Source organism: Aotus nancymaae, unplaced genomic scaffold (genome assembly GCF_030222135.1).
Source record: "Aotus nancymaae isolate 86718 unplaced genomic scaffold, 86718_ANA_hifiasm-v0.15.2.pri h1tg000079l, whole genome shotgun sequence".
NCBI lineage: Eukaryota > Metazoa > Chordata > Mammalia > Primates > Aotidae > Aotus > Aotus nancymaae.
Window position 1 is genome coordinate 9800668 of NW_026988494.1, and position 25442 is coordinate 9826109.

General features: G+C 35.6%; 1 protein-coding gene across 1 annotated transcript in view; it reads right to left on the reverse strand.

Moving 5' to 3' along the window:
• TNKS (tankyrase) overlaps nt 1-25442 on the reverse strand; it is a 208814-nt gene that overhangs the window by 175562 nt on the left and 7810 nt on the right. Inside the window, exon 2 of the mRNA XM_012468767.3 lies at nt 8911-9135. Within this exon, the coding sequence (XP_012324190.1) occupies nt 8911-9135 (225 nt within the window). The remainder of the gene's footprint in view (nt 1-8910; nt 9136-25442) is intronic.

The window sequence follows — 25442 nt, forward strand, 5'->3', positions numbered from 1 at the left end:
TCAAACAGGACAGGGCAAGAAATTATGACAGCTTTGTCAGAGCACAATTTGGAAGAATTAACATTATTAGTAAAAAATCTGGGGAAAGAGCACCCCAGGCAAAAGGAATACGTCCCTAATGAAGAGCAAGTTTGGTTCACTGCAGAGACAAAAAGGCCATTGTAGCTGGAAGGTGGAGAGAAAGAGAGAGAATGACAGGGACTTGAGGATGAAGTCCATGATGTAGGTGGGAGCCAGACCAAGAAGGGCCCTGATGATGAATCTGGGTGTTATTTACATATACCTGGAATTCTATGGAGCATTTTTAAGCAGGCACATAGTGCGATCTAATCATGGCCAGCTTCATGAACACACACCTGTGCAGTTGCACAGAGCGCCAGTGCTCTTCTGTCACCATTTTAAATTCTTAACAATCTTATCTCTTAATTTGTATTTTGTATGCAACATTCAATGGGACAACGAATAGAGCATGCACATGAACAGAGGAGACATGTTGGATGGCAGTATATGCACAGAGAATAAACTAAGAAGGGTTTCTAGATAGCTATAGAAAGGTATCATCAGAAGACTTCTCTCAGAGTATGAAGGCCTCCTTTGAAGGCACAATGAGATGATTCAAAGATTATTAACAGCAATCAATTTTCAAAGGGATCCAAAATCAAAATCAAGCTCATCTTTACTTTCTTCTCTTCCTCCCAGCCCCACTATATCAATTTACTCTCAGTTGTAGATACCTCTCTGGGAGTGGCACCTATGTATATTGGTGAGGCCCCAGGGGCCAAACCCATACTAGAAAACTTCTCTGAGACCAAAGCTGATTAAGGGTCAACATCTAACTCAAGGTGGGGCATCAGATTCTTTCTGTCTCGAAGTTAGAAATAGGAGCGAACCTCAAGCCAAGACACATCAACTTTAAGGGAGGATTCTAATGAGAAGGTTCATATAGCTCTGCTGCTGAAGTCCTTGGAACTAGCTTGGTTCTTCACTTCAAAATTCTTGGTTTTCCTGAATGGTGCATTTCTGCCTCCAACTTTACATTCAGTATTTACTATAACTCCAAATATTTATATGATCCTTTACAAGGGACCTCTAGTTTATAAACAATACCTTTCATTAGCTAACTCCACTACTAGGTTCTAGACCTTCCTAGTCTAGCTGATCCTGCTGCTACCCTTGGCCCAGAATCTACATCCTGCTTCCAGTATCCTAGTTTCTGATTAAATTTATTCAACTGAAAGTAGATTATTGTTTCATTAATACAGGTTTCAAAGCTTCTCATTGAGCAAAATCTCTAACCATAGAATTTTTCTCATGTCAATAGGTTCAGTGGGAGTCGGGAAATAATTCTGTTTTCAGTCACAAATACTAATAGGACAAATTTCCATATCAATAGAGTCTATCATATATACAGTTATCTATGACAATAATATCCATGACGAACTGAATGTTATCATCTTTTCCCCACTCCTATTAACCTATTTACCAATCCCTCTCAACTTGGATAAGCTTCTTCTTCCTAGTCTAATGTGAAATAAGGCTGTGGGGTTTCAATATCACCTTTCCTTTGTTTTCTTGGTCACTAAAAAAACTACAGGCCAAGCAGCTAATTAAGGACTAAATGTTCTCAAAGTACTTCATACAGGAAACCTGTATAATGGCTACTTGTTTCAGACACAGATTCAACAGAAACATAGACATTACAGATCTGCTCAAAGTCATGGGAATTAAAAGGTAGAAAAGAAAAAAATCTTGGGGCCCTACAGTCTTCAGTTCAAACTAAAATGTTTAATCATGACTCATACTGCAGACAATAAAATTCTCATTTTTAGATATAAGAAACAATTTGGTTGCCAAGTTACATGTTTTTCAAACATCTTCTATGTGGCACCTGATAACAAAGATTACAAAGAAAATGTTCAGTCTAAACAAATGTATAAGGACAAGGACTTTCCACACCTAATTTAACACAAAATTTATTTTTTTTAAAGTTTCTTAGTAAGATACTTTACCTTAAATATCTTAAGCATTTAAGATATTTAATGCTTAAATACTTCGTAAACAATCATTTAAGCACAAATATGAGTCCATTACATTATCTGCTTTTTTATAATTATTTTAAGAATACTTACAAGTATTATTCTTGTCTATCTGCCAACCTAAAGAACTGCTACTTATCCTAAGTGACTAAAACTATAAGCATTTCCAAGAAGGCAGTTTTAACTGCATTGAAAACATTCTACTACTCTTTTCAGAAGATGCTAACTCTAGATAAATTTTGCGAAACTGTTATAAGACATTTTTATAATATATTAGTTTGCTATTGCTACTCTAACAAATTATAACAAATCCAGTGGTTTAAAACAATAACAACAAATTTATTACCCTACCGTTCAGGAGATCCTAAATCTGACACAAATCTCACTGGGCTAAAATCAAGGTGTCAGCATGGCTGAATTCCTTACTGTCGACTTTCAGGAAGACTCACTTCCTTGCCTTTTCCATCTTCTTGGGGCTGTCCCCATTCCTTGGGTCATGGAACCCTTTCTCTCTTTTCAAAGCCAGCAACGGTGGATTGAATCCTTCTGAAATTATATAATCTGACTTTCTCTCTGCCTCCGTCTTCTACTTCTAAGGAATCTGGTATTACTTCGAGTCCACCCAGACAATCCATGATAATCTCCTCATCTCAAATTAACTGATTAGCAGCTGTCACTCCATCTGTAACCTTAATTTCTGTTTGCCATGTAAAGTAACATTCCCAGGTTCCAAGAATTAAGATGTGAACATCTTTCAATCATTTTTTGCCTACCACATAGAGCATGGTACTTCCTAAAAAAAATTTTTTAAAGTATAACATTTTATTTATATGGTGCTTGCTAATGGGAGATCCAACAGTAGTCTCCAGGTACCGGGACTCCTATTTCATTGCTCTTTGCAGCAGACCACAGTGGCCCTCAATTACTCTAAGAGGAGCAAAGTCTTCAGGCTTCCCTATTACTGATAACTCCACATCTTACCAACCCATAACTTAAGTCACTTGGATTATTTACCACCTAACTTTACACACACACATGTACACGCACACACACACACAGGTTTTAGATATAAATTATATAGCCTATAATTTAAATATAAGTTCATTCTATAATACTAGCTGCTTTAACTCTTTTTCTGAACCAGGATCTTATTTGGGTTGATATATTACATTTGATTGAACGAACGTGAGTTTTATCTAGTTGAATAATCACAAGCTAAGGTATGTCCTTTGGCAAAAGAGGGGAAAGAAGAGATAAAGCATAATTTTATTTTTGCTCTCTCTCAGCAGAATCACAAAATATAATTTTATAACAAGGAGTCCCTAAAGTATAAATAATGAGGAAAAAAACTAGCAGAAATTCTATTATATATTATATAATTAATTGAAGTTCTGAATTACAGAACTTCCCCAAAATGGGAATTACAGAAAGTTGTTTTTATTAGTTCATTTAGATAACCAACCTTAATTATGGTATTAAATGATACTATCCTTATATAGTCAGCTTAATCTCCCCTAAGAAGCCAATTTGCTTAAAGACTTTTTAGAAAAATACCATCAGATCTCTATTGTTTCTGGCACTTTCAGTAAATATAAATGTATCTGGAACAATATAATATAATACAAGACAATTATTTGTAATCATGTTATTTCATAATAAGAACAAAATAATAACAACAAAAGCAGTTGCCAACAACTGAGCATATACTTTATAATTATTATATATCTAATATACAGATATTGTACAGGGTGCTTCACTTATATTATCTTATCTAATCCTCTGAACAACTGTATGACACATAGCTATTACCCTCATTCCCATTTTAATACCAAAAGAAGTAAGTAACTCACTCAAGGACCAGGTCTTTTTGACTCCAACCACTATTACATAATCCCATTCAGCCTAGAAAACAGAATTATTAATTTTAAGTCCTAATTGTTAAGATTTTAAATAGCAGTTTGAATTTTGGTCTCCCAAAATTCAATTTCTTCAATTCCCAATTTCTTGGGCTCCCAAGAAAGATATTCAGTAAGGATCCTCTCAGTCTCTGCATATGAGACTAATGAAACCAAGAATTGTTTGAAAGTATAGAGAAAGAAAGAAAGTTGCAGGAGCTTTGTTTCTCTAATACAATATCACTTGCTCGATTCAGCCTTTCTTACTCCCAAAAGGCTGCAGAACTGTTCATCAAGGAAATTACAACTTAAATCTTTTCTTCCAGCAGTCTTTAGAAGGTATTTCATTGTCTTCAAGCTTTCAACGTTGTAAATGAAAAGTCTTTTGGTTAACTTTTTTTCCCTGTACAGGCAACTTATTCCTTCTTTCTGGAAAAGTGCAATACATATGTTACTCAGTTTATCTTTTCTCATCAATCCCATATGGAACTCCTTGAGCCTTTTCAGTCTCAAGATAGGTTTTCCTTACTTATCAATTGTTTAATTATTACTGATCTCTTCTATCAGACTTTTTTTTTTTTTCCTTTTTTTCCCTGCCTCTGAAACTCCTATCACATGTGAGGTTTAAAATAATATCGATATTCCTAGATTGTTTTACCTTTTTTTTTCATTATTTCTATGTTTTAACATTTTTCTCTGTATACCACACATGTAAGCTTCTAGGCTACTAACATGGTCTTTAATTCATCTACTAAATTGTTTCCTCTGAAAAAAAATTAATTGATGGATTTTTTGTGTGAGTTTTTGTTTTAATTTTTGGGCCCAGGAAATCTCTTCCCCACTTTATACTTTAATTTCCCTGAGAGAGATATATTTTTTATTTATCTGACTCCTTTAGCAGTCCTGGATATGTATTCTGATTGTTGTTTTAATCATACCTTCTGGCTGATAGGCGTTATTTTTCACTGGGCTTGCTGGGTTTCATGTCTAGATGTTGAGGTATTCCACAGTGAGAATCCCACATGCGTTAGAACACCATACAGCTCTATTATCTTTAGAATGATTTGCTGTGGAAGCCAGCAAGCTATCTCCTCTCTACTGAGAGGTACCTGGAAGAGGCCTCCAAAGGGAACATACTCTGTCTCCTCCACCCTTGAGAACTGTAGGGAATAAAGAGAGATGGGAGTGCGGTATACATGTAAACTGTGTGAAAGCAGTGAGACTTAAATAAAGATTTCAGAGATTTATCAATTTAGAAGCCCCATTCTGCAACTTCCATTTAGCAACCTTCTCAAGATCTCTGTTATCAATTATACTCATTTGCAAGTAACAGAAACCAATGTCAGTCTTAGACTGAAATGACAGGAGAGAGGACCAACCTTAGAAAACACATAAAAAGTTATAGGGCAAGGAGTAGGAAGCACAATTGTTTTTTAGTAAGAAACATTATCACCAAGCCACTGCCCACACTGAAGCAAAAACCTGCTGCTATAAATGATTCCTTACTATCGCTACGACTTTGTATTCAAAATTCTACATTATAGAATGAAGGTGAATGATTGGACAAACCAAGGCTATCCCTGACTGCCAAGAAGTGGAAGGAAGGAAGATCTGATGCTGCCAGTTTCTGTATTCCTCTCAGTAAGGAGTGCCCAAATCCTTATCGTTTTAAAGGATAAGGTTTTAAATCTCCAAAATCAGAAAAAGAATTGGATACTAGTTAGCCAAAAAGAAAAAAACGAAAAAAATCACAAGTGTCCATTGTGACTCCCAGATCTTATACAGACTCTATGAAAGGTATGCTTATAATTTGCTTTTAAAATGAAATTCTCAAGCACTAACAGTCTCAAAAAAATCATATAGGTTAAGTGCAGTGGCTCACACCTGTAATCCCAGCACTTTGGGATGCCGAGGCAGGAGGATCACAAGATCAAGAGATTGAGACCATCATGGCCAACATGGTGAAACCCCATCTCTACTAAAAATACAAAAATTAGTTAGGTGTGGTGGTGCACACCTGTAGTCCCACTTACTCAGGAGGCTGAGGCAGGAGAATCGCTTGAACCTGGGAGGCAGAGGCTGCAGTGAGCCACGACCACACCACTCCACTCCAGCCTGAAGACAGAGAGAGACTCCGTCTCAAAAAATATATATATATACATAGCATATATTCAGGAAAGGAATTAATTTTAGTGTTTTTGGAGACTACGTTCAAGGGGTAGAGAGAAGCAGAGACAAATGAATAATTTCTAAAGGCAGAAAATATGTTGATTTCTGAAATAAATTCAATTTAACATTGCAGTATAAAAATTGTCATCAACATTTCCAAGACCTCTGTCTTAAGTAGTTGGTTTAATTATACAAGCATTTAAAGTTGATTTTTAAAATAATCTCAGTTTGAATTTTCTTCTTTTTGATAGTAGTTAAGTACCACCTACAAAAGAAACACATGGGTTCAAGATTTCTAAATGGACATTTTAAAAAATGTCAATAAAGGACAAACAGAGGAAATGGGAATTCTACACTACACAGTAGCATAATTCAGGCTGAGATTTTAGCACTGACAATAATAATAGTAATATGATGGCAATTAACATTCACTGAATGTGCACTGTACCTAGTACTCTTCTAAATACTTTATATGTATTAGCTTATCCTCTCAGGAACACTGTGAAGAATAGTAGTCCTATTTTACATATAATGAAAGACAGAGATCAAGAAAGTGGCCCGTGGCCTCACACAGCTGGAAACTGGTGGGGTCAGTGCATAAGCTCAGAGCACATGCTCTACAGCAACCTGCCCTGCTATCTCCTGTAAGCTGGTGGTAATGTGGTTTGGCTGGGCACTAGCTTTTTAAAAATATCAAATGTATTTGCTATTCTAGCCTACATATAGAGATATAATTAATCTTTATAAAAATCAGGCCAGTATTTCATCATCTAGGCAAAAACCTTTTAAAAGTCAATTTTGTATACTAATCTCTCAAAAACTATTAGATTCCAGCAAAAGAAAAAACAAACAAAAAAACAAAAAAACACAAGGCTTCTAATTTTTTTATCCAGCTGTCCCAAAGAAGAACTCTACCTTACAGAGAAAAACCTCAGAATTCCTTAACGATATTCAAATCCAGAAAGTAAGATATATAAGCTATTAGAGGTTTTGGTGAACCTGAGAATAAATCTCCTAAGAGGTTTCTGAAAGCTAATTAAGTATACTAGGGGTTTATAACCAATTTTGACTCCCATATTAACTATGATACATACTTTAATAGCAACTATATCCTCATTTATATTTTGAATATAGTTTCAAAGGTGCCCTTCCCCTTCCCCCAACTTTTATAAAGCACAAGAACCTAATCAGAACAAGACAATATGTGCTAAAGCCTGCTGAGAATTGAGGAAGTAGAGTGCTGCAGGGATCCATTCATTAAAAATGCAAGCCCTATATCTAGTCCTTTATTTCAACAGAACCTAGATAAAAAGAGCATTTGCATTATAGACTTCTGAAAGAAGGATTAAGAGAAGGAGAGAAATACTAATTTCAGTAAAATATTTAATGGATTGATAAAATGAAAACTTCAGAGGTAGAGGCAGGAAAACAACACTGAAGCCTGGAAAGGATAATATTTTAAGAAAGTGAGAAAAGTATAAAATTCTGACTAATGACAGAAAAATTCAATGGCTAAGACAAAGTGAAGCAAGAAGGAGTGACAGCAGGGACGGTGAAAGTCTAGAAGACTAGGTAGGAAATACATTTCAAGTTCAATAATAGTTATCACTTACAAAAGCAAGTAACATAAGAGGCTTTGTGGTCAGAGAGAGAATATTATAAGTTGAAGATTCTCAAGGTAGTTTTATGTAATGACTTAGTCCAGGATGTGGCTGTGTTAGTGAGAGACTCAGGAGGAAATGCGAGAGTCAACTGAAACTGGAAGACGTCAAGAAACTGAAAGGACAGGATATTCAAAGGTCATGTTAGTGGATGCTGAAGAAACAAAGGATAATGACGGAGAATGTGATTTTTTAAAAAATAGATGTCAGGCACTGCAATAATTTGAGGAATATTGAAAAATATATTAAAAGCTGGAATAGATGGTTATGAGGAGGGAATAAACTTAATCATTATTAAGCACCACCACTGTATCTTTTAGAATGATATATATTTTTTAATTGCATTAAAAAGCTGATTACGACGAAATGGATGACATCTAGGAAGACAGATACATAAATCAACCTGCCATGGCTAAACAAACATCCACCATCTCAAGTATCAAGAAACAGATGATACATTCAAGAAATTATACTTGCCCTCTGGAAGCTTACCTTAGATTTCAAAATAAAAAAAATGTATACGGCAAAGCAAAATTCGAATACACACGCGCACACATACACACACATACACATATATATCATATGAGAGAACAAAATGCTGATTGAATACAGCTTCATATCATCTAGATAACTAAAATGAAAGGTCCAATTTGTTTGAAATTGCTTTTTCTCTAGACGACGGCTCATGTTGAAAAATTTGAAAACACTACTGTATTCAAAACACTCACTCAAAACCCTGTATAAGGAGGGACTACTGTACTAGATGACTTTCCTTGAATCAACCTCAAGTGTTCTAACGTTATCCAACTCAGTAGAATTTGTACTTTATAATGGCTCTCGTCGATGGTAGGATAGAATACGTCCAGTCTTTTAAAGAGACTGTAAATTAACTAAATTCGACAACAGTAATCCATAAAAACTGAGTTCCACGCCAGTTGGCATTTGACTGTATTTGCAAAGTTAATGTTGTGAATCTTCCCCTAGGTAACTTTAGATTACCATCTCTCTACTTACCTTTGAAAAAAACTGCTTCTAAAAGAAACAATAAACCCTTACCTATTCTGAGGGAACACTATTTATACCACACACAAAAAAAACCATAAGAATAAACCTTTATTTAAAATTTAGATAACATCAAATGATACTTACCAATGCACACATCAATTTTCCCTTTAATAGCAGCTTCATGCAGAGGCGTATAGTTCCAGTTATCCCTGGCATTTGGATCAGCTCCTTGGCACAATAACAGACTTACAACCTCAGCATGGCCAAAAGAACAGGCATTATGAAGTGGAATGAGACCTCCATCATCACGAGCATGGACATTAGCACCCATCTGTAGTAAGTGTTCTACAACATCCTTCCTTCCAAAACCTAAAAGGAAAGGGGAAAAATGTCATGTATATATATTTGATTTTGTAAAAAGAACCATTAGAGTATCTGTAACAATATCAACAAGTATGAGCAACTGAAACATTGCACTCTATGGTAAACGGAGTAAAACAAAACAAAAGAAGTATTAGCTTCACTCAAACTAACTCATTTCACACAATTTAGAACTAAGGAAGCTCTTCCTTTAGTCTCTGGGCTGTTCATTCAAAAAACACTTTTAAACATTTAATATGGGCTGTGCAACAGTGCTAGAAACACAGAATAAATATGACAAGACTTGTCCAGGCATTCACTTTCCCCTCATGCTTCGCAAGACAAAACTGTATATAGAAATTCATCTCTATATTTACAGAAACAAAGGTTATTTAAATACTGCTGATAGGCTGGGTGCAGTGGCTCATACCTGTAATCCCAGCACTGTGGGAGGCTGAGGTGGGCGGATGACCTGAGTCAGGAGTTCAAGACCAGCCTGGCCAACATGGAAAAACCCCCGTCTCTACTAAAAATACAAAAATCAGCTAGGTATGGTGGCAGGTACCTGTAATCCCAACTACTCAGGAGGCTGAGGAACAAGAATGGGTTGAACTGTACTCCAGCCTGGGCAACAGAGTGAGACTCCATCTCAATAAAATAAAATACAAATAAATAAATACTGCGGATAACCGAATCCAAGACAAATCACAACATACAGCATTATATTAGGGAAACTGGGGATGAATGTATGGATACCAGAAATACATGGTGAATGCTTGATCAAAGGGAATTTTGAAAAGAACTACTAAAGATGATGCCAAAATATCTGTTTTGGGAGCTAGTGGCCAAACTATATGAAATGGGTGGTGAATTGAAACAATTCAAGCTTGGATGTATTGAGTTTGAGGAAACAATATGGCAAATGAGTGGGAATACAAGTACTTGGGAATATAAAACCAGAACTTTACAAGAAGTATTACAGTTTTCAGACAGAAATGGGGCGTTGGGGGAAGTCAGAAAGAGTCTCAAGCAGTCTAAGGATGAGGCAAACACTTAGAAAGGTAAGAAACACCAAGAAAGTGCAACATTATCGAGGTCAAGGAGCAACAATATTATGCAAAGTCCAGTATGATGTAATTAGATCAACGGAGAAGGAAAAAATGGTAATTTTAAATTAATTTTAGTATAGTGGTAAAATTACAAACTAAATTGCAATGGGTTATAAAAGGAAACTGCAAATATTAGCATTTTTATCTTCACAAGTTAGAATCTTAATTAATGAATCTTTCCCACTTTTAATTTTATCAGGTCTTAACTAGGTATCACCACCTCTACTATTACTGTGTAATATTGTTAGAAAATGGCATCTTAAATAAAAGTAAAAGAGCCATTTTGCACATATATTAAACAAATAAAAACCATGTGGAATAGAGCAAGGGAAAAAAGAGATTTATCTCAAGATATGTCTTCTATGCTATCTATAGAAATTCATTCATTCCAGAAAAGCAGGCTCTAAGAAAAAAGTCTCCAACGTAAAGCATACATTTCCACAGATATGTATCATAAAGTCAGAATGAGGTTTCCATGGAAAATATTCTTGAAACTAAGCTGGTAATTTTAGGTGAACAGGTCATTTCTGTATTAGTAACTAGAACAGTAAAATTATAGGGTACATGCTCAAGCAAACTGTCAGCATCTTACCAGCATTCTTGGTTTTGTTTTTTAAATACCTGCAGAACTTTACGGATGTTAGGTTTTGTTTAATTCTCTAACTTCAACTTCCTTTTCCTGCCATCACAACCCTACTCTTCTTCTACGGGGACATAAGTGCTCTCTTTACCCAGGACGATTGAATTATTCTCCTTCTCTATGGATATGAATAAAGCCTGAGTGCAAACTTCCATCTCCTCGAGAGCAGCCATGGTAGCTGAGTCCTGCAGAGCCCCAGGAGTGGAGCTGCCCAAGGCCTTGGGAGCCCACTCCTTGCATTAGTGTGGCCTGGATGTGACACATGGTGTCAAGGGGGATTATTCTGGAACTTTAAGATTTAGTGACTGCCTTCTGGGTTTCAGACTTCCATGGGGTCTGCAGTCCCTTTGTTTTGGCTGATTTCTCCCTTTTGGAATGGGAGTATTTAGCCAATGCCTGTACCTCCCTTGTGTCTTGGAAGTAACTAATTGGTTTTGATTTTTCAGGCTAATGGGCAGAAGAGACTTGAGTTAATGCTGGAATTAGTTAAGACTTTTGGGGACTGTTGGGAAGGCATGATTGTTATTTTGAAATGTGAGAAGGACATGAGATGTGGGAGGGGCCAGGGACTGAAAACTATGGTTTGGATTTGTGGCCCCGCCCAAATCTCATGCCAAATTGTGATCCCCAATATTAGAGGAAGGGCCTGGTGGGAGGTGACTGGATCATGGAGGCAGATTTCCCTCTTACTATTCTCCTAATAGTGAGCTCTCACAAGATCTGGTTTTTAAAAGGGTGTAGTACCTCCTCCTGATCTCCTCTTCCTCCTTCCCTGGCCATGTAAGATGTGCCTGCTTCCCCTTTGCCTTCTGCCATGATTGTAAATTTCCGGAGGCCTCCCCAGCCATGCTTCCTGTACAGCCTATAGAACTGAGTCAGTTAAACCTCTTTTCTTTATAAATTACCCAGGCTCAGGTAGTTCTTTACAGCAGTGCAAGAACGGACTAACACAGCCATTATAAAAACGTTTTTGCCATTACTAAAAAAAAAGTCAAAATAAATGTCCTTGTAAATTTGTCCTATTCATTTAAGATAAATGCCTCAAAATAATAGTACTAGGTCAAAGGGTACACATTTAAAATTTCGGCCAGGCGCAGTGGCTAGCGCCTGTAATCCCAGCACTTTGGGAGGCTGAGGTGGGCCGATCACAAGGTCAAGAGATCAAGACCATCCTGGCCAACTTGGTGAAACCCCATCTTTACGAAAAATACAAAAGTTAGCTGAGCGTGGAGATGCACACCTATAGTCCCAGCTACTCGGGAGGCTGATGCAGGAGAATCACTTGAACCCAGGAGGCGGAGGTTTCAGTGAGCTGAGAATGAGCCACTGCACTCTAGCCCAGTGATGGAGCAAGACTCCATCTCAAAAAGATAATAATAAATAAATAAAATGTCACATGTTGCCACACTGCCCTCTATCAATTTTCATTTTCAACCAAAATGCTTATGGCCATTCTGTGCACATTTATAAGCTTTACAAAGAGGTAAAGAAAAAAATGCATTGTTATGTACTTTTTCAGTTCAGATATTTGCTTCTTTACTGTTGGAAATTAAATATATGAATACAGTGGAACTCTCTCTCAATCCTAGTCCCCTCTTTGCTTCCCCAGAGATACTATTACATAAATTCAATGTTTGTTATACACTGTATATGATATACTTTTCAACATGTTTTTTAAACACTTGCATTTATATATTTATATTTTTATACATTTCATATTATTTATATTATATTCATATTGTATGTGATTAGAATATATTTCATATATTCACATTATTATTGTCAGTATCATATGGTTCAATCTATATTAGTGGAAGGTTGATAACCATAATCCCTCCTTCTAGCTGATATAGTTTGGTTCTGTGCCCCCACCCAAATCTCATGTTGAACTGGAATCTCGTGTTGAAGGAGGGGCCTGGTGGGAGGTGATTGGATCATCAAGGTAGTTTCTAATAGTTTAGCATCCCCCAAGTGCTGTCACATGAGTGGATTCTCATAACATCTGAAGGTTTACAAGTTTGTAGCACCTTCCCATTTCTGCTCTCTCTCTCCTGCCCTGCCATGGTAAGTCGTGCTTGCTTCCCCTTCACCTCCTGCCATGATTGTAAGTATCTGGAGTCCTCCTCCAACTCATGTTTCCTGTACAGCCTACAGAACTATGAGTCAATTAAAACTCTTTTATTCATAAATTACCCAGTCTCAGGTAGTTCTTCATAGCAGTGTGAGAACGGTCTAATACACTGGCCAACAGAAAGACTCAATTTTGCTCAGACTAAATTTCGCTCGAGAATCGGGCAGGAAATAATATGCTAAGAGGAAGTCATCCCTTCCCCAGTCCAGGGAAAGAATCCTAATTAAGCCAATCAGCTAATTTCACTCTGCTGTGTCAATGACTGGCAATAATGACAGATGGGAAAATCTAGAAGCTTCTGGAAATATTTTTCTCTCTTCTACACCTCCTACAGAAGGTATGGGAAGAAGAGTGCCCTTTCCCCTCTCCCTCTTCTTCCCAACATTTAGAAAATTCAAGAGAATTATTTTTTTTAATGATGGCATAAAACCCTTACTGTGTTCACAGAACTGAAACCAACTCTTGAACTTCCTACCTCTACACTTCTTAGCGAGCAGGAAAATAAATGTCCTTAGGCTTTAAGTCAGCTGAAGTTTTAAAATACTCACAGTTAAATCCATGCAAATTGATATAAGCATCTGTTCCTATGTTTACTAAGCATTCACATTTCACCTCTTGTCAGTTCATTGTCTCGGCCATTTTCTTTTGGGCTATTTGTCTTTTCTCATGATTTTGTAGGCCTTCTTTACATACTCTGAACATTAATCATTTCCTACATGGTTTGTGCCTTATGTATAAAATTTAACAAATCCTTCCTACACTGTTCCTACATTTTCTTCTAGATTATAATTCTTTCACATTTAGATATTTAACTAACTTCTAACTATGGTGTGAGTTAAAATTTTTTATTTTATTTTTTCCATATCTTTTCTTTTCAGTTGGTCAGTTTGTCTATTTGTTAGTATAACTTTAAAATACGTCTAGATATCTAGTAGAATAGAGTTGACCCATCTTGTTCCTCTTAAAAAGTTATCTTGACTATTAAAGGCTTTTTGATATTCAATATAAATATCTTTAAGTTCCAAGAAGAGACTTGTCAGAATTTTTTTTAAAGCTTATTGATTGTAATTAATTCTTCAATGCTGACAAGTTTACAATACTGAGTCTTCAAATCCATGTATGTGGTATATATCTCCATCAATTCAGGTCTCTACAACCTTCTATTTCATGTTTTTCCTTCATTAATATTTTATGGATATTTGTCAAGGATTATTGAGTATTTTAAAGTATTTGTTGTTATCCACACAGAGAGAGCAGTGGTACATTAGGAGAGGTCAGTAGAGCCCATCACTCTGAGCCTTTGAGTCATAGCACAGAGTCTGGATTTGAGCAGAGATTTCTCAGGCAGCCAAATTTGTCTGACAACTAATGTAGCTACAGCACAGTCAACAGCAGGAATGGTAAGATGAAGTCAGAAAGATAGATCATATAGGGACTTTATATCAGTCAGGAAGACATTCAGTTGCAAATAACATTGTCTAACTAGCAGAGGCATAAGGAAAATGGAGAGATTCACTTGTCTCACACAATTTGTCAAGACAAAGTCAATCCAGGCACATACAGCAGTTTATCAATGGTATTAGGAGCTCCTTAAGAATCTTTCCACTCTGACTTTCTTAGCATCTCCACTTGCTTGTTACCTCACAGTCACAGGAGTGCTGTATCTCCAAGCCTCATATCTAGGTTCTCAGACAAGAAGGCAGAGTGAGTAAAGGTGGCGGTTGGATGGGGGCGGATGGGGGAAGCTTTCTTTTTTGACTTTTTTATTATTAAGAAAGAACTGGCATCTCTAGATACTTTCATCTATAGTTAAATTCGCCAAAAATGTGTCCTCTGTCCAGCTACCAAAAAAGACTAAAAAATCAAGTCTTTTATAGCTGAACACACTACTGCCTTGAACAAAATCTAAGATCTGTTAGTGAAGAATTAGAAGAAAATAAAATTAGAGTGGATAACCAACAGTATTTGTCACAGCTTTGTAAGTCTCGGGTAAGAAGATTGGATTTCATTGTAAGTATGTGGGAAACCATGTATACGGGAAATTACTTGATTCTGTTTAAATCTTAAAAGGATCATCTGTCCGCTATGTGAAAAACAGACTGAAGAGAAGAGCAAAATCAGAGGACTAGTCAAGAAAAATTGTGCAGTAGTCTGGGCAAGAATTGACAGTTGTTTGGGAAAAAAATAGTGAAAGTATAGCTGGGTCAAAAAAGAGAAACTGGGATAGGTTTTAAAGCAAAGATGACAGGCTCTCAGGTTTCTAGCTTGAGCAACTCTATTTCTGGGGGTGCCAGTTGAGGAAAGGTCAGACAAAGCAGGTAGCAACAGCAACTGTACCCCAATGAACTGCTTTTCCCCAACAACTAAATCAAGTAATATAATTTGTAAATTTCAGCATATTCTTTATCCAAACAGTTCATGAGAAACAATGACATTATATTACATATTCAAAGCAATTTGAAAATATACTATGTGGTGTTCCAACAGTGAGGAAACCCAAATTCATAACACATAGACTAACCCCAAGATACTTAACAATTTTCCTTATTCTAATATTAAAGAGTTGAGTAAGGCCTTTCAAAAATATTTCAATATCAAATGTAAGTTCACTGGTATCTATTCCCCATTCACTTATGTTCAGCATTTTAAACCTGCCTAAATTTAAAACTCCCAAGGAACAAGGATGGCCAATATTAAATCTTATAACTGACAACTCTGACTTCTGAAATTTAATCAAAGAGAAAACTCTAAGGTGTTTGGAGTATTTTAAACTGATGTTTTTATCTATGGCAGCAAAATCACATCTTAAAAATCATTTTCCCCCTAATTGGACTGTCAGCAAGACTACAACCACTGTACATCAATTGAACTATTAATCTTTTATCCTATACTTATATACCCATGAGAAAATTTATATTACATTCCTCATACTTTGTAAGTGTAAAAAGATCCCATTATACCCAAAAGATAAAGTAACTGTAAACTAAGTTTGGGGTTGTCTAGGAAAATAACCCATGGAACTCTCCCATATATATCTATTTTCTTGTGTTAAATTTACTTTAGCCTCAAGTTGCCTCCTTACATATTTTAGGTTAGGCCTAAAAGTTTCTTCATACATAGTGAACTGCAACCTAACTGGATATGTAAACTGAACATAACCTACCCTTGTACCAATCACAGAGATTCAGCCAAAGGCAGCTGAATATTCAAACTGTGTTCAAATAAGGTGAAGAGTGAGCTCTTTCTATGCCTTACTTTTGTCTTCTGTATACCACTTTCCCTTTTCTATCCATAATTGTTATCTGACCATGTGGCAGCCCTGCAGTTACTCTGAACCTATCTGGCTCTGGAGGCTGCTTCATTCACACATCATTCTTTGCTCAATTAAACTGTTAAATTTAATTTGTCTAAAGTTTTTCTTTTAACCCCTGACATAAAGGAAATCAGAGAAGCTGAGTTGGGAAAGATAAAAAGGCACCTGGCTACAAATGTGATGTATTTATCATTATCTTTAAAAACAGTAGGAAAAACTAGAATCTAAAATATAAGAATGGCTTGCTATATAGATAAAATATAAATACATATTTCTTTCCTTAAGTATTTTCAATCCACTTCCATCCAAAAAAAAAAGTAAAAGAAAAACTCTTTTTTGAGATGGAGTCTTGCTCTGTAGCCCAGGCTGGACTGCAGTGGCTCCATCTCGGCTCACTGCAACCTCCGCTTCCCGGGTCCCGGTTCAAGCAATTCTCCTACCTCAGCCTCCCAAGTAGCTGGGATTACAGGCACGAGCCACCACACCCAGCTAATTTTTGTATTTTTTAGTAGAGATGGGGTTTCATCATGTTGGCCAGTCTGGTCTTGAACTCCTGACCTTGTGATCCACCAGCCTCTGCCTCCCAAAGTGCTAGGATTACAGGCGTGAGCCACTGTGCCCGGCCAAAACAAAAACCTTTAACAATAAAAATATTACTTTTGATGAAACAAAAGTCAGCTGTGACACATTTATGCAATAAATATGAGTTCTTTTTTAAAAAAAGGTTTTTCCCAGCCAACAGATTTGCCATTCACTGGTTTAACACTAGTGGTTCCAGATACTTAGGAGTATCTCTAAAGGTCCACTAAGCACAGTTAACTCACCATTTTGCTAAATTAAAAATCTGAATGACACCTGTATCTTGGCTGATGTGCAGGAGGCAGCCTCAAAATTACAGAGGGCAGTAAAGCGCAACAGCCCCATCTCAACATGACTTTCTAATTCCACCTGCTTTCTTGTACAGGTCTATCTTCTGAAGTTCTTTAAAGTTTTCTGTTTTATTGTATTTCATGGAGAAAATGAATCTGCTACAGTGATAGTCCCAAAACTGGGTAATAGGGAAAGACTTGTGACATGAAATAAAAGAGAATGAGAGAAAAGATAGGAGAGACAGAGGATGGCAAGAGAGGAAATATTGTAGAAATAATGACAAGACGTTTAGTAATTAAAGGAAGAAGTAAAAGTTCAGATTAACATATTCAGGGAGTGCCAAATATCATGGACACTTTGTAGCGAAGTCTAACAATAACAAAGCCTACATAGTCTTTCAGAAAGAAAACAAATCAGCTAAAAACAAAAAACAAAGAATCAATTGACTGAAGTCAACCTTAACTATGAGAAAAGACATTTTGATACTTAATTTCATATACAGCTAACTTTATTTCCATGTAAAAGTGAAATTAAAATAATCTCAGATATACAAAATCTCTAAGGTGAACACAGAAAAATCCTGGTTGAAAATACTCACGACAAAAAATGAATTCAGTAATATGTGTGTGAGCATGTGTCTATATATCATGAATTAACTCAGTAGAAACCTATCCTCTCTCAAGAATTAACACTGACTAATAATCACAGGGTTACAAAGCAAACTTAACCAAGTCTGAGACAGAAAACTTCCCTAATAAAGTGACATGTTGAGCTAAGATCTAAGGAATAAGCAATTTACCAGACAAAAGGATACAGATAAATGTTCCAAGGAGGGCAAGGCATAGTAAACACAAAGATCAAGAGGCGAGAAACTATATTCAAGTACCTAAAAAAGTTCAGAACGGTTCAGACAGAGAGAAGGAAATAGAGACTAAAAGCGGCGACAGCATGGAATCAACTAACTTTCTGCCACAGAAATCATGAAGAGAAGCAGATCATCCCTCAAAATCAACACAGTATATCCAAACTACAATTCCTTTATTTCACATATGTCAGTGTGAAGACTAAGACCACTACCAAAGCGGTATAATTCAAATTTCTGCTATGTGAACTCAGATACAGGTTAAGAAAACTGCTAAATGTAGATAGATACCTATATATACATCAATCTTGGCAGCCAAAGGAGGAAAAAAAAAAAGCTAAAAGGACTCTCGAAATTCTGCTGATAGTTTTTGGTCTAGCTTCCTTAATTTCAACACAGAATTTGTTGTAGAGATTACTCTTATGGTCATAGTAGGGAGGAATACAATACAATGAATGAATCACAGTAACTCGACATCAAATGAAAAAACAGCCAAATGTCCCCAAAAATAATTTTTAAAAAAGAATATCTACCTCCATTTTTAATGGTTGATATTTATTTATTTAAGAGGCAGGATCTTGCTCTATTGCCCAGGCTGGAGTGTAGTGGCATGATCATAGCTCACTGCAGCCTTGACCTCCAATGCTTAAGTGATCCTCCCACCTCAGCCTCCCTAGTAGCTGGGACTACAGGCATACCACCACTCTAGGTATAAAGTAGATGCATCTGACAGCAACAACTTGACCTGAGCATACCCTGAGAATGACCCTGCATGGCAGATGCACCTGAATGTGTGGTCACATATATATGTTTTCTTGTGTTAAATTTACTTTAGCCTCAATTTCTGAGCTAGGGAATCTGAGAGTGGCCAACCTGGAGATCCATTCCTTATCTATGAGATACATCTGAGCCCCAAGCCCATCCTGTGGAATGGAACATGGGCCATATCAAGGATTGAGGTCCTTTGTTTTGGATTAAAGGTTCCCAGGTGGAGGCTGTTGGGGGAGGCTGCTAGGTGAAAATGCTATATTAACTGCATGCTTTTTGCAAGCAGTTAGTTATTCTACCCATCCTGATGCCACTGGGCCATGTGGTAATCCTGTCTACCACGACAGCAATGGACTGGTGGTTCTGCCCAGCCCACTGTCATTGGAATCTCTCTCCCATATTTTAGCCAACGGGACAACATTATGTTTCATTTGCTGGCTCAGGGCCTCTTTTCTGGCCTCTTGAACCTGGTGCTATCCCCATTACAGTCAATAGGGGTACAGCACAACATCTGGCTAGCTTTTTAAATGTTTTTTGTAGAGACGAGGATCTTGCTTTATTGCCTAGGCTGATCTTGAACTCCTGGGCTCAAATGATCCTTCCACCTTGGACTCCCAAAGTGCTGGGATTACAGGTGAATCATCACACTTGGCCTGTATTTATTATTCAATAAATAGTTAAAAAAAAAAACCAAAAACAAAACTGGCAACTGATTAGAAAAGAACAATTTTTAAAATATTTACCTCTCAATATATAGCAAAATAAATTTAAAATAGATTAAGGTGTAAAATGTCAAAATGAAACCATAAAAAAATTAGGTGGACAGTTGCTTGATCTCAGGATAGGAGAAGCAATAGAAGAAAACAAACAAACAAAAATTTTAAGGCAATAGATGTAAAAAATTTATAGATTTAACAAAAGGCTTTTTAAGGCAATAGATTTGAAAAGTTTATAGATAAAATTTTAAAGCAAGCCAGGAAAATATTTGCAATGACTTTAACAAAGCACAGATAAGAAAGACACCGAAAGGCAAAAGAAAAAAGAATAGGAGGAGAAATAATGCCAAAAAGTAAATGCCAATTGTTTTTTAAGTAAAACGATGACCTCAGAAATCAAAGAAATGCAAATTAACTAATATTGGTTTTATCAAACAACTAAAATGTTTTAAATGACGACATTTAGAGACATGTACAAAAAAAATAGTGCTCATAGGAGCACCATTCATAATAGAACACACATAAAAACTACCCAAATACTCAACAGTAGAATGGGTAAGTAGCAGTATATTCACACGATAGAATTCTATAAATAATAAAAATGAACAAACTACAACTATATAAGAGAAATGAATTTCCTACAAAATAGTACTGACTGTATAGTATCATTTATCACAAGTTCAAAACAGACAAAACCAATTTATGGGTGGTAGAGGGGTGGTGACTCAAAAGACATAGGATAGGAGCTTATGGATTGCAGATAATGTTCTGATTCTTGAGCAGGGCACTAGTTACCCAAATGTATTCACTCTATAAAAATTCACCTCCGTATATACTTATGATTTGTGCATGTTATGGAGCTATGTCCACACTAAGAAACTATGATAATGGCTGATGTTGTCAAGGATGTGATGACAGGAATTATTAGAATCTTTTAGGAAACCAAATGGTATTTGTTCCCAATGATAAAATCTGAGCTTTCAAGGAAATATTAGAATTCTGTTAACACTTGCAACTGCCAATATAAACTTAACAGCTTCCCAATTCTAAAATACTTGTCTGATGAGATTGGTGGTGACAGTAACAATTATTTTTATGACAAAGTAAAACACACCAACATTTGGAATATCTGCATAGCTTTGAGAATCAATATTTTCCAAATGATCGAAACAAAATTTTTTTATACTTCTGCTGTGTTGGATTCTAACACAGCAGAAGTATAAAAAAATTACTGATTTGGCTTCAGATTCTACACTTCAATTAACCCTTAGAAAACTACTACTTATCAAGTGTGGGTGTAGAATTAAACAAACAAAAAAAAACACAAAATTACCTGACAGTTCTATTAAAATATTCCTTCCTTTTCCAACAACATTTTCTGTTTGAAGCAGAATTTTCTTCATATACTTTAACCCAAACAATATACCACAATTGGCAGGTACAAGCAGATGAGAATTAGCTATCTTCTGTTAAGACAGACATAAAGTGACTTGCAAAGTGTAAAATAATGCCTCTGTTTTCATTATTTGCTTTAGAAAATAGCTTCCTTTCATTAAGAATGTTTTTTACACATATATTTACATATAACGGAGGTTATTTTATTTTTAAAATTTCTAATATTATATTGGTTTTAAATTTTTAGTATGGTAAGTCTCCATAGATATATCCTACATAAACAAAGTTATTTTGATTATTTTTAAGAGTGTAAAAGAGTGCTGAGACCAAAAAGCTTCGGAAACACTGCATTTTTACTATAAGCTTTCTTAAGGGCAGGACATATATGCAGTTCGCATAATCTTGCTCATATGTCTCAAGCTGTTACTGAACTACTCTAAAACCTTAGGGTTCAAGCCAGCTCCCTGAGAAACAAACCAAGGGGGAAAAAATACACCATGGAATTGTCCCAGTGACTGTTAATTAAACAAATTGCATGCAGCTTGCTTGAATTTCCATAAACACTTCATTAAGGCTGAGTTTCATACTGCCAGAGAAGGTCTACAGTCACTCTCAAACATGTGAATTACAGGTAAGATGAAGAGTGTCCTCAACATAATTGCTGAGATTCATTCCATTAAATATACTATTTTCCATATTTCATGTTGGTAATATTAAGAAACTCTCCAGGTAGAGAGACTAAAATGTCCACTATAATACCCCCATTTTCTTCCACTTAAATGTGGTAAAATACACATAATATAAAATTTACCATCATAACCATTTTTAAGTGTAGAGTTCAGTGGCATTACATACTTTCAAACTGTTGTGACTCCAATGTTTCATTTACTGTTCAAAAAATTTTTAACTTCTTCCTCCATGAGTCAAAACATACAGCAAAATTTATCTACAAGATTTTCTAACAACTCTAAATGGTCTTTTAAAGAATGTAGTTGCAAAATATCCTTCCTTAGTCCATTTAATTATGAGGTTCTTCAAAGATTATTTCCAATCACACTCTTTATATTTATAAAAACAATTAATTGAACAGAAGATCAGATAGCCCCAACATTCTAGTAATTGCAAATGTTCCAATACCATACTTACAAAAAAGTTTTACTTTAAATGCCTAAGAGAAGGATTGGAGGGAATAGCTGCCTTGGGGTAAAAAGATGATGGACTACTTTTTACTGTACTTTCCAAAATTTGTAAAATTCCTTTTATTAGAAAACCAAGTTGAGAAAGCAATAAAAAAATCAAATTATAAAATAAGACAAAATACAGATTTGATTTCTCATTGCTACCAACTCTCCATTTGAGTAGCACAGACCAAATGATTTTAGGACAACCAGATTGGGTGTAAATCTAGCACAATCACTTAAAAGCTAGCTATGTGACCTTGTACTCTAAAGACAAAAGACTGGACTAACATACAAGGATTATTATTTATACACTTAAAAAAGTCAGAAGATCAGAAATCAGAAGCGTTAACTCAAAAAGTTTACTTGTTCAAATACTTCCAGAGCACCTAAAACAAGCAATTCATTGAACTAAATAATGAAGTTCTCTTATTATATACCGAATATTTAACTGCTTTCAAAAAATTAATATAACAGTTACATTTTTTATTAAGTTTGTGTATTTTGGGGATGGGGAAGAAGGAGGCAAACAAGTTTTGATAGCTTATTCAAAGTTTTAAAAATATATCCAAAAAATTTTCTTTTTTCAAATAAGAATATTTTCTCTCAAAGAAGAAAAACATAAGTTGGCAACTCTTCTCAAGACATTAGAAAAAAACAGCTAAAATGTATTCATTAAGTGTAATGCTATGTCATTTCTTTCGAAAATACCAAATTTCCACGGTCAACATGAGAACAACCCAAGCATCTGGAAAAGGAGAACTGCACATCTTATTAACAGGACTGATGAGAATGTCAAAATGGTTCTATAGCTAATGAATATTATCAGAATGATGGCATCAGATAAGTTGACACATATATAATGTTTTATATATACATATATTTGCAGACACAAAAAAGTGTGTGTACACACACTTTAGGCATCAGGAGGTTTAGTTTATTTTTAAACTAATGACAAAGATTAGAGCTTTAAGTTTTTTTTTTTTTTAAGACAGTCTCACTCTGTCGCTCAAGCTCACTGCAACCTCTGCACCTACCCACCCCCACCCCCAGTTCAAGTGATTCTCCTGCTTCAGCCTCCCGAGTAGCTGGGATTACAGGCACCTGCCACTGCACCCAGCTAATTTTTTTGTATTTTTAGTAGAGACAGGGTTTCAACATCTTGGCCAGGCTGGTCTTGAACTCCTGACCTGGTGATCCACCCGCCTGGGTCTCCCAAAGTTCCAGGATTACAGGCATGAGCCACCGCGACTGGCTGAGCTTTAAGGTTTTTTGAGTCAATGAGTAAATTCAAAACAAATTTTGTTAGGTTTGGATTTGTAGTTCATAGAAGTTATCTGTTAACTACCAAATGCTTCTTCATTTTAAAAGAAAACCTACAACAGAAGAAAAAATGTGCAGCTCCAAACATCTGCCACCTACCAGCAGTTTAGTCTGTTATACTGAAAAGGCAAAAGGGATAAAGAAAAAATCTTACATCACATTATTTCCCCTTTCCCCAAAACCAAAATAAATAAATAAATAACTTGTCTAAGTTGAATGGGGAGCTGACACACTCCAAGAACAAAACAGCTTAAAAAAAGTTTAAGCTCACGCTGCTTTAATTGTATAAACAGATACCTAAACAAACTGGCAAAACAAGTTTCTAGAAAAGAATCCAGTAACTCGCTGTGGGGAAAAGCAAACTTAAGACATCTGATGAAGCCTTAAAAGAAAAACAACGGGGACACAGAAACAAAACACCTAAAACTTTCCTCAATTACTCAATATCAAAGTAATTTTTTTTAATGAGGCCCAGAGTTATCCTGAACTCCTAGGCTTTAGTAGAAATCCCTAGGAAACCCACTCTTCTCAATTTTTTTAAAGATATAATGCTTTTAATTCAGCAATAAACTAAAAGTCCATTTCTGAATGTTTCTTTCTCATGTATGTTTTATTTATCAAGCCCCATAAGGAGAGACTTTACCTAGCCCTCAGACTCCAACCCATCTTTTTTTAACTAATCCTACTCAATTCTTACTATAAATCTCCATTAATAAGGTATGGTCTTAGGTCCCTCAAGAGCAGGGCTACACCAAAACATAGCTATCAGAAGAATAAACATAAGCCAAAGTAGCTTCAAGGACAATGACATGGGGAAAAATAAAAATTTAAGCACTAACCCTTCAATTATATCTACTGCATATTCTATAATAAGCTACCCAAAAAATTATTTGTCTATGACACAAAAGGAGGCTGTTAAATACATTAAAGACTAAACTACTGTAGTGCTTTACCCCTCATCATCACATAGCTCATGACATTTATTCCTTTCCAAAGCCAAACCTAACATTACCATAAAATATATTTTCTCAAATGTATTCACATTCCTTGATACTTTTCTTCTGGATTCTAAGCTTGAGATAGTTAACATATTTATGCTCACAACTTGGCCTTTGATGAAATGCCTTCTATCCTCCCAATATATTTCTTTGGCCTCTTAACTGTTAAAGAATCACTTCATGTCAGGAAAGAATACCTGGCCTGTGACATATTCAATTCATTGTTGGGGTAGGAATGCTTTACAGGTGACTGGACTACACTTACCAAAAAGGCTAAATAGATTATCAGGAAGACACTTTATCTATAAAATGCCCTTAGCAAAATGTCTCCGATTAAGGTTCCTGAGAAAATGTCTCATAGGTTATATGAACAGAGGTATAAAATGATGACGTTTCATCATGTAAATGCTACTACTGTAAAAGATGATCCTGAAGACCTTACTGAGAGACTTGATCTATTCTAGGCCAGAGTTGCATGTCCAACATGAGAAAAGGGGACAAGGAGATTATCCTAACTATCTCAGACCTTTATTTTTATCCTTGAAATTATTTAGTAATTAATTTCTGTAAAAATAAGCAATGAAAAAAAACTGAGATCAAATACATACAAAATTCTTACAAGAAGAATTTAAGGAGAATAACATCCCTGCAGACAATTAATACCTAACAAAAAAAAAATGCCCACAAAAGACAAATTTATAATCAATTATTTTAACACTAGCTAAACGAGAATACAAAAATGATACAAGAAATGAAAGTATAGTATATGCCTGAGTTAGAAATAAAAGTCCAGAAAATAATTCAAAATAAAAGAAAAATAACTTCAAGAAGAAAAGATTAAACAAGAAAGAATACAAAAATGGAAAAAATGCCAGATAATGCCTTATAACAGAGGTCTGCAAACTACAACCCATACACCAAATCTGGCCCATCACTTATTTTCATAAATAAAATTTTACTGGAACACAATCACACTCATTCATTTACACATAGTCTATGAATACTTTCACGGT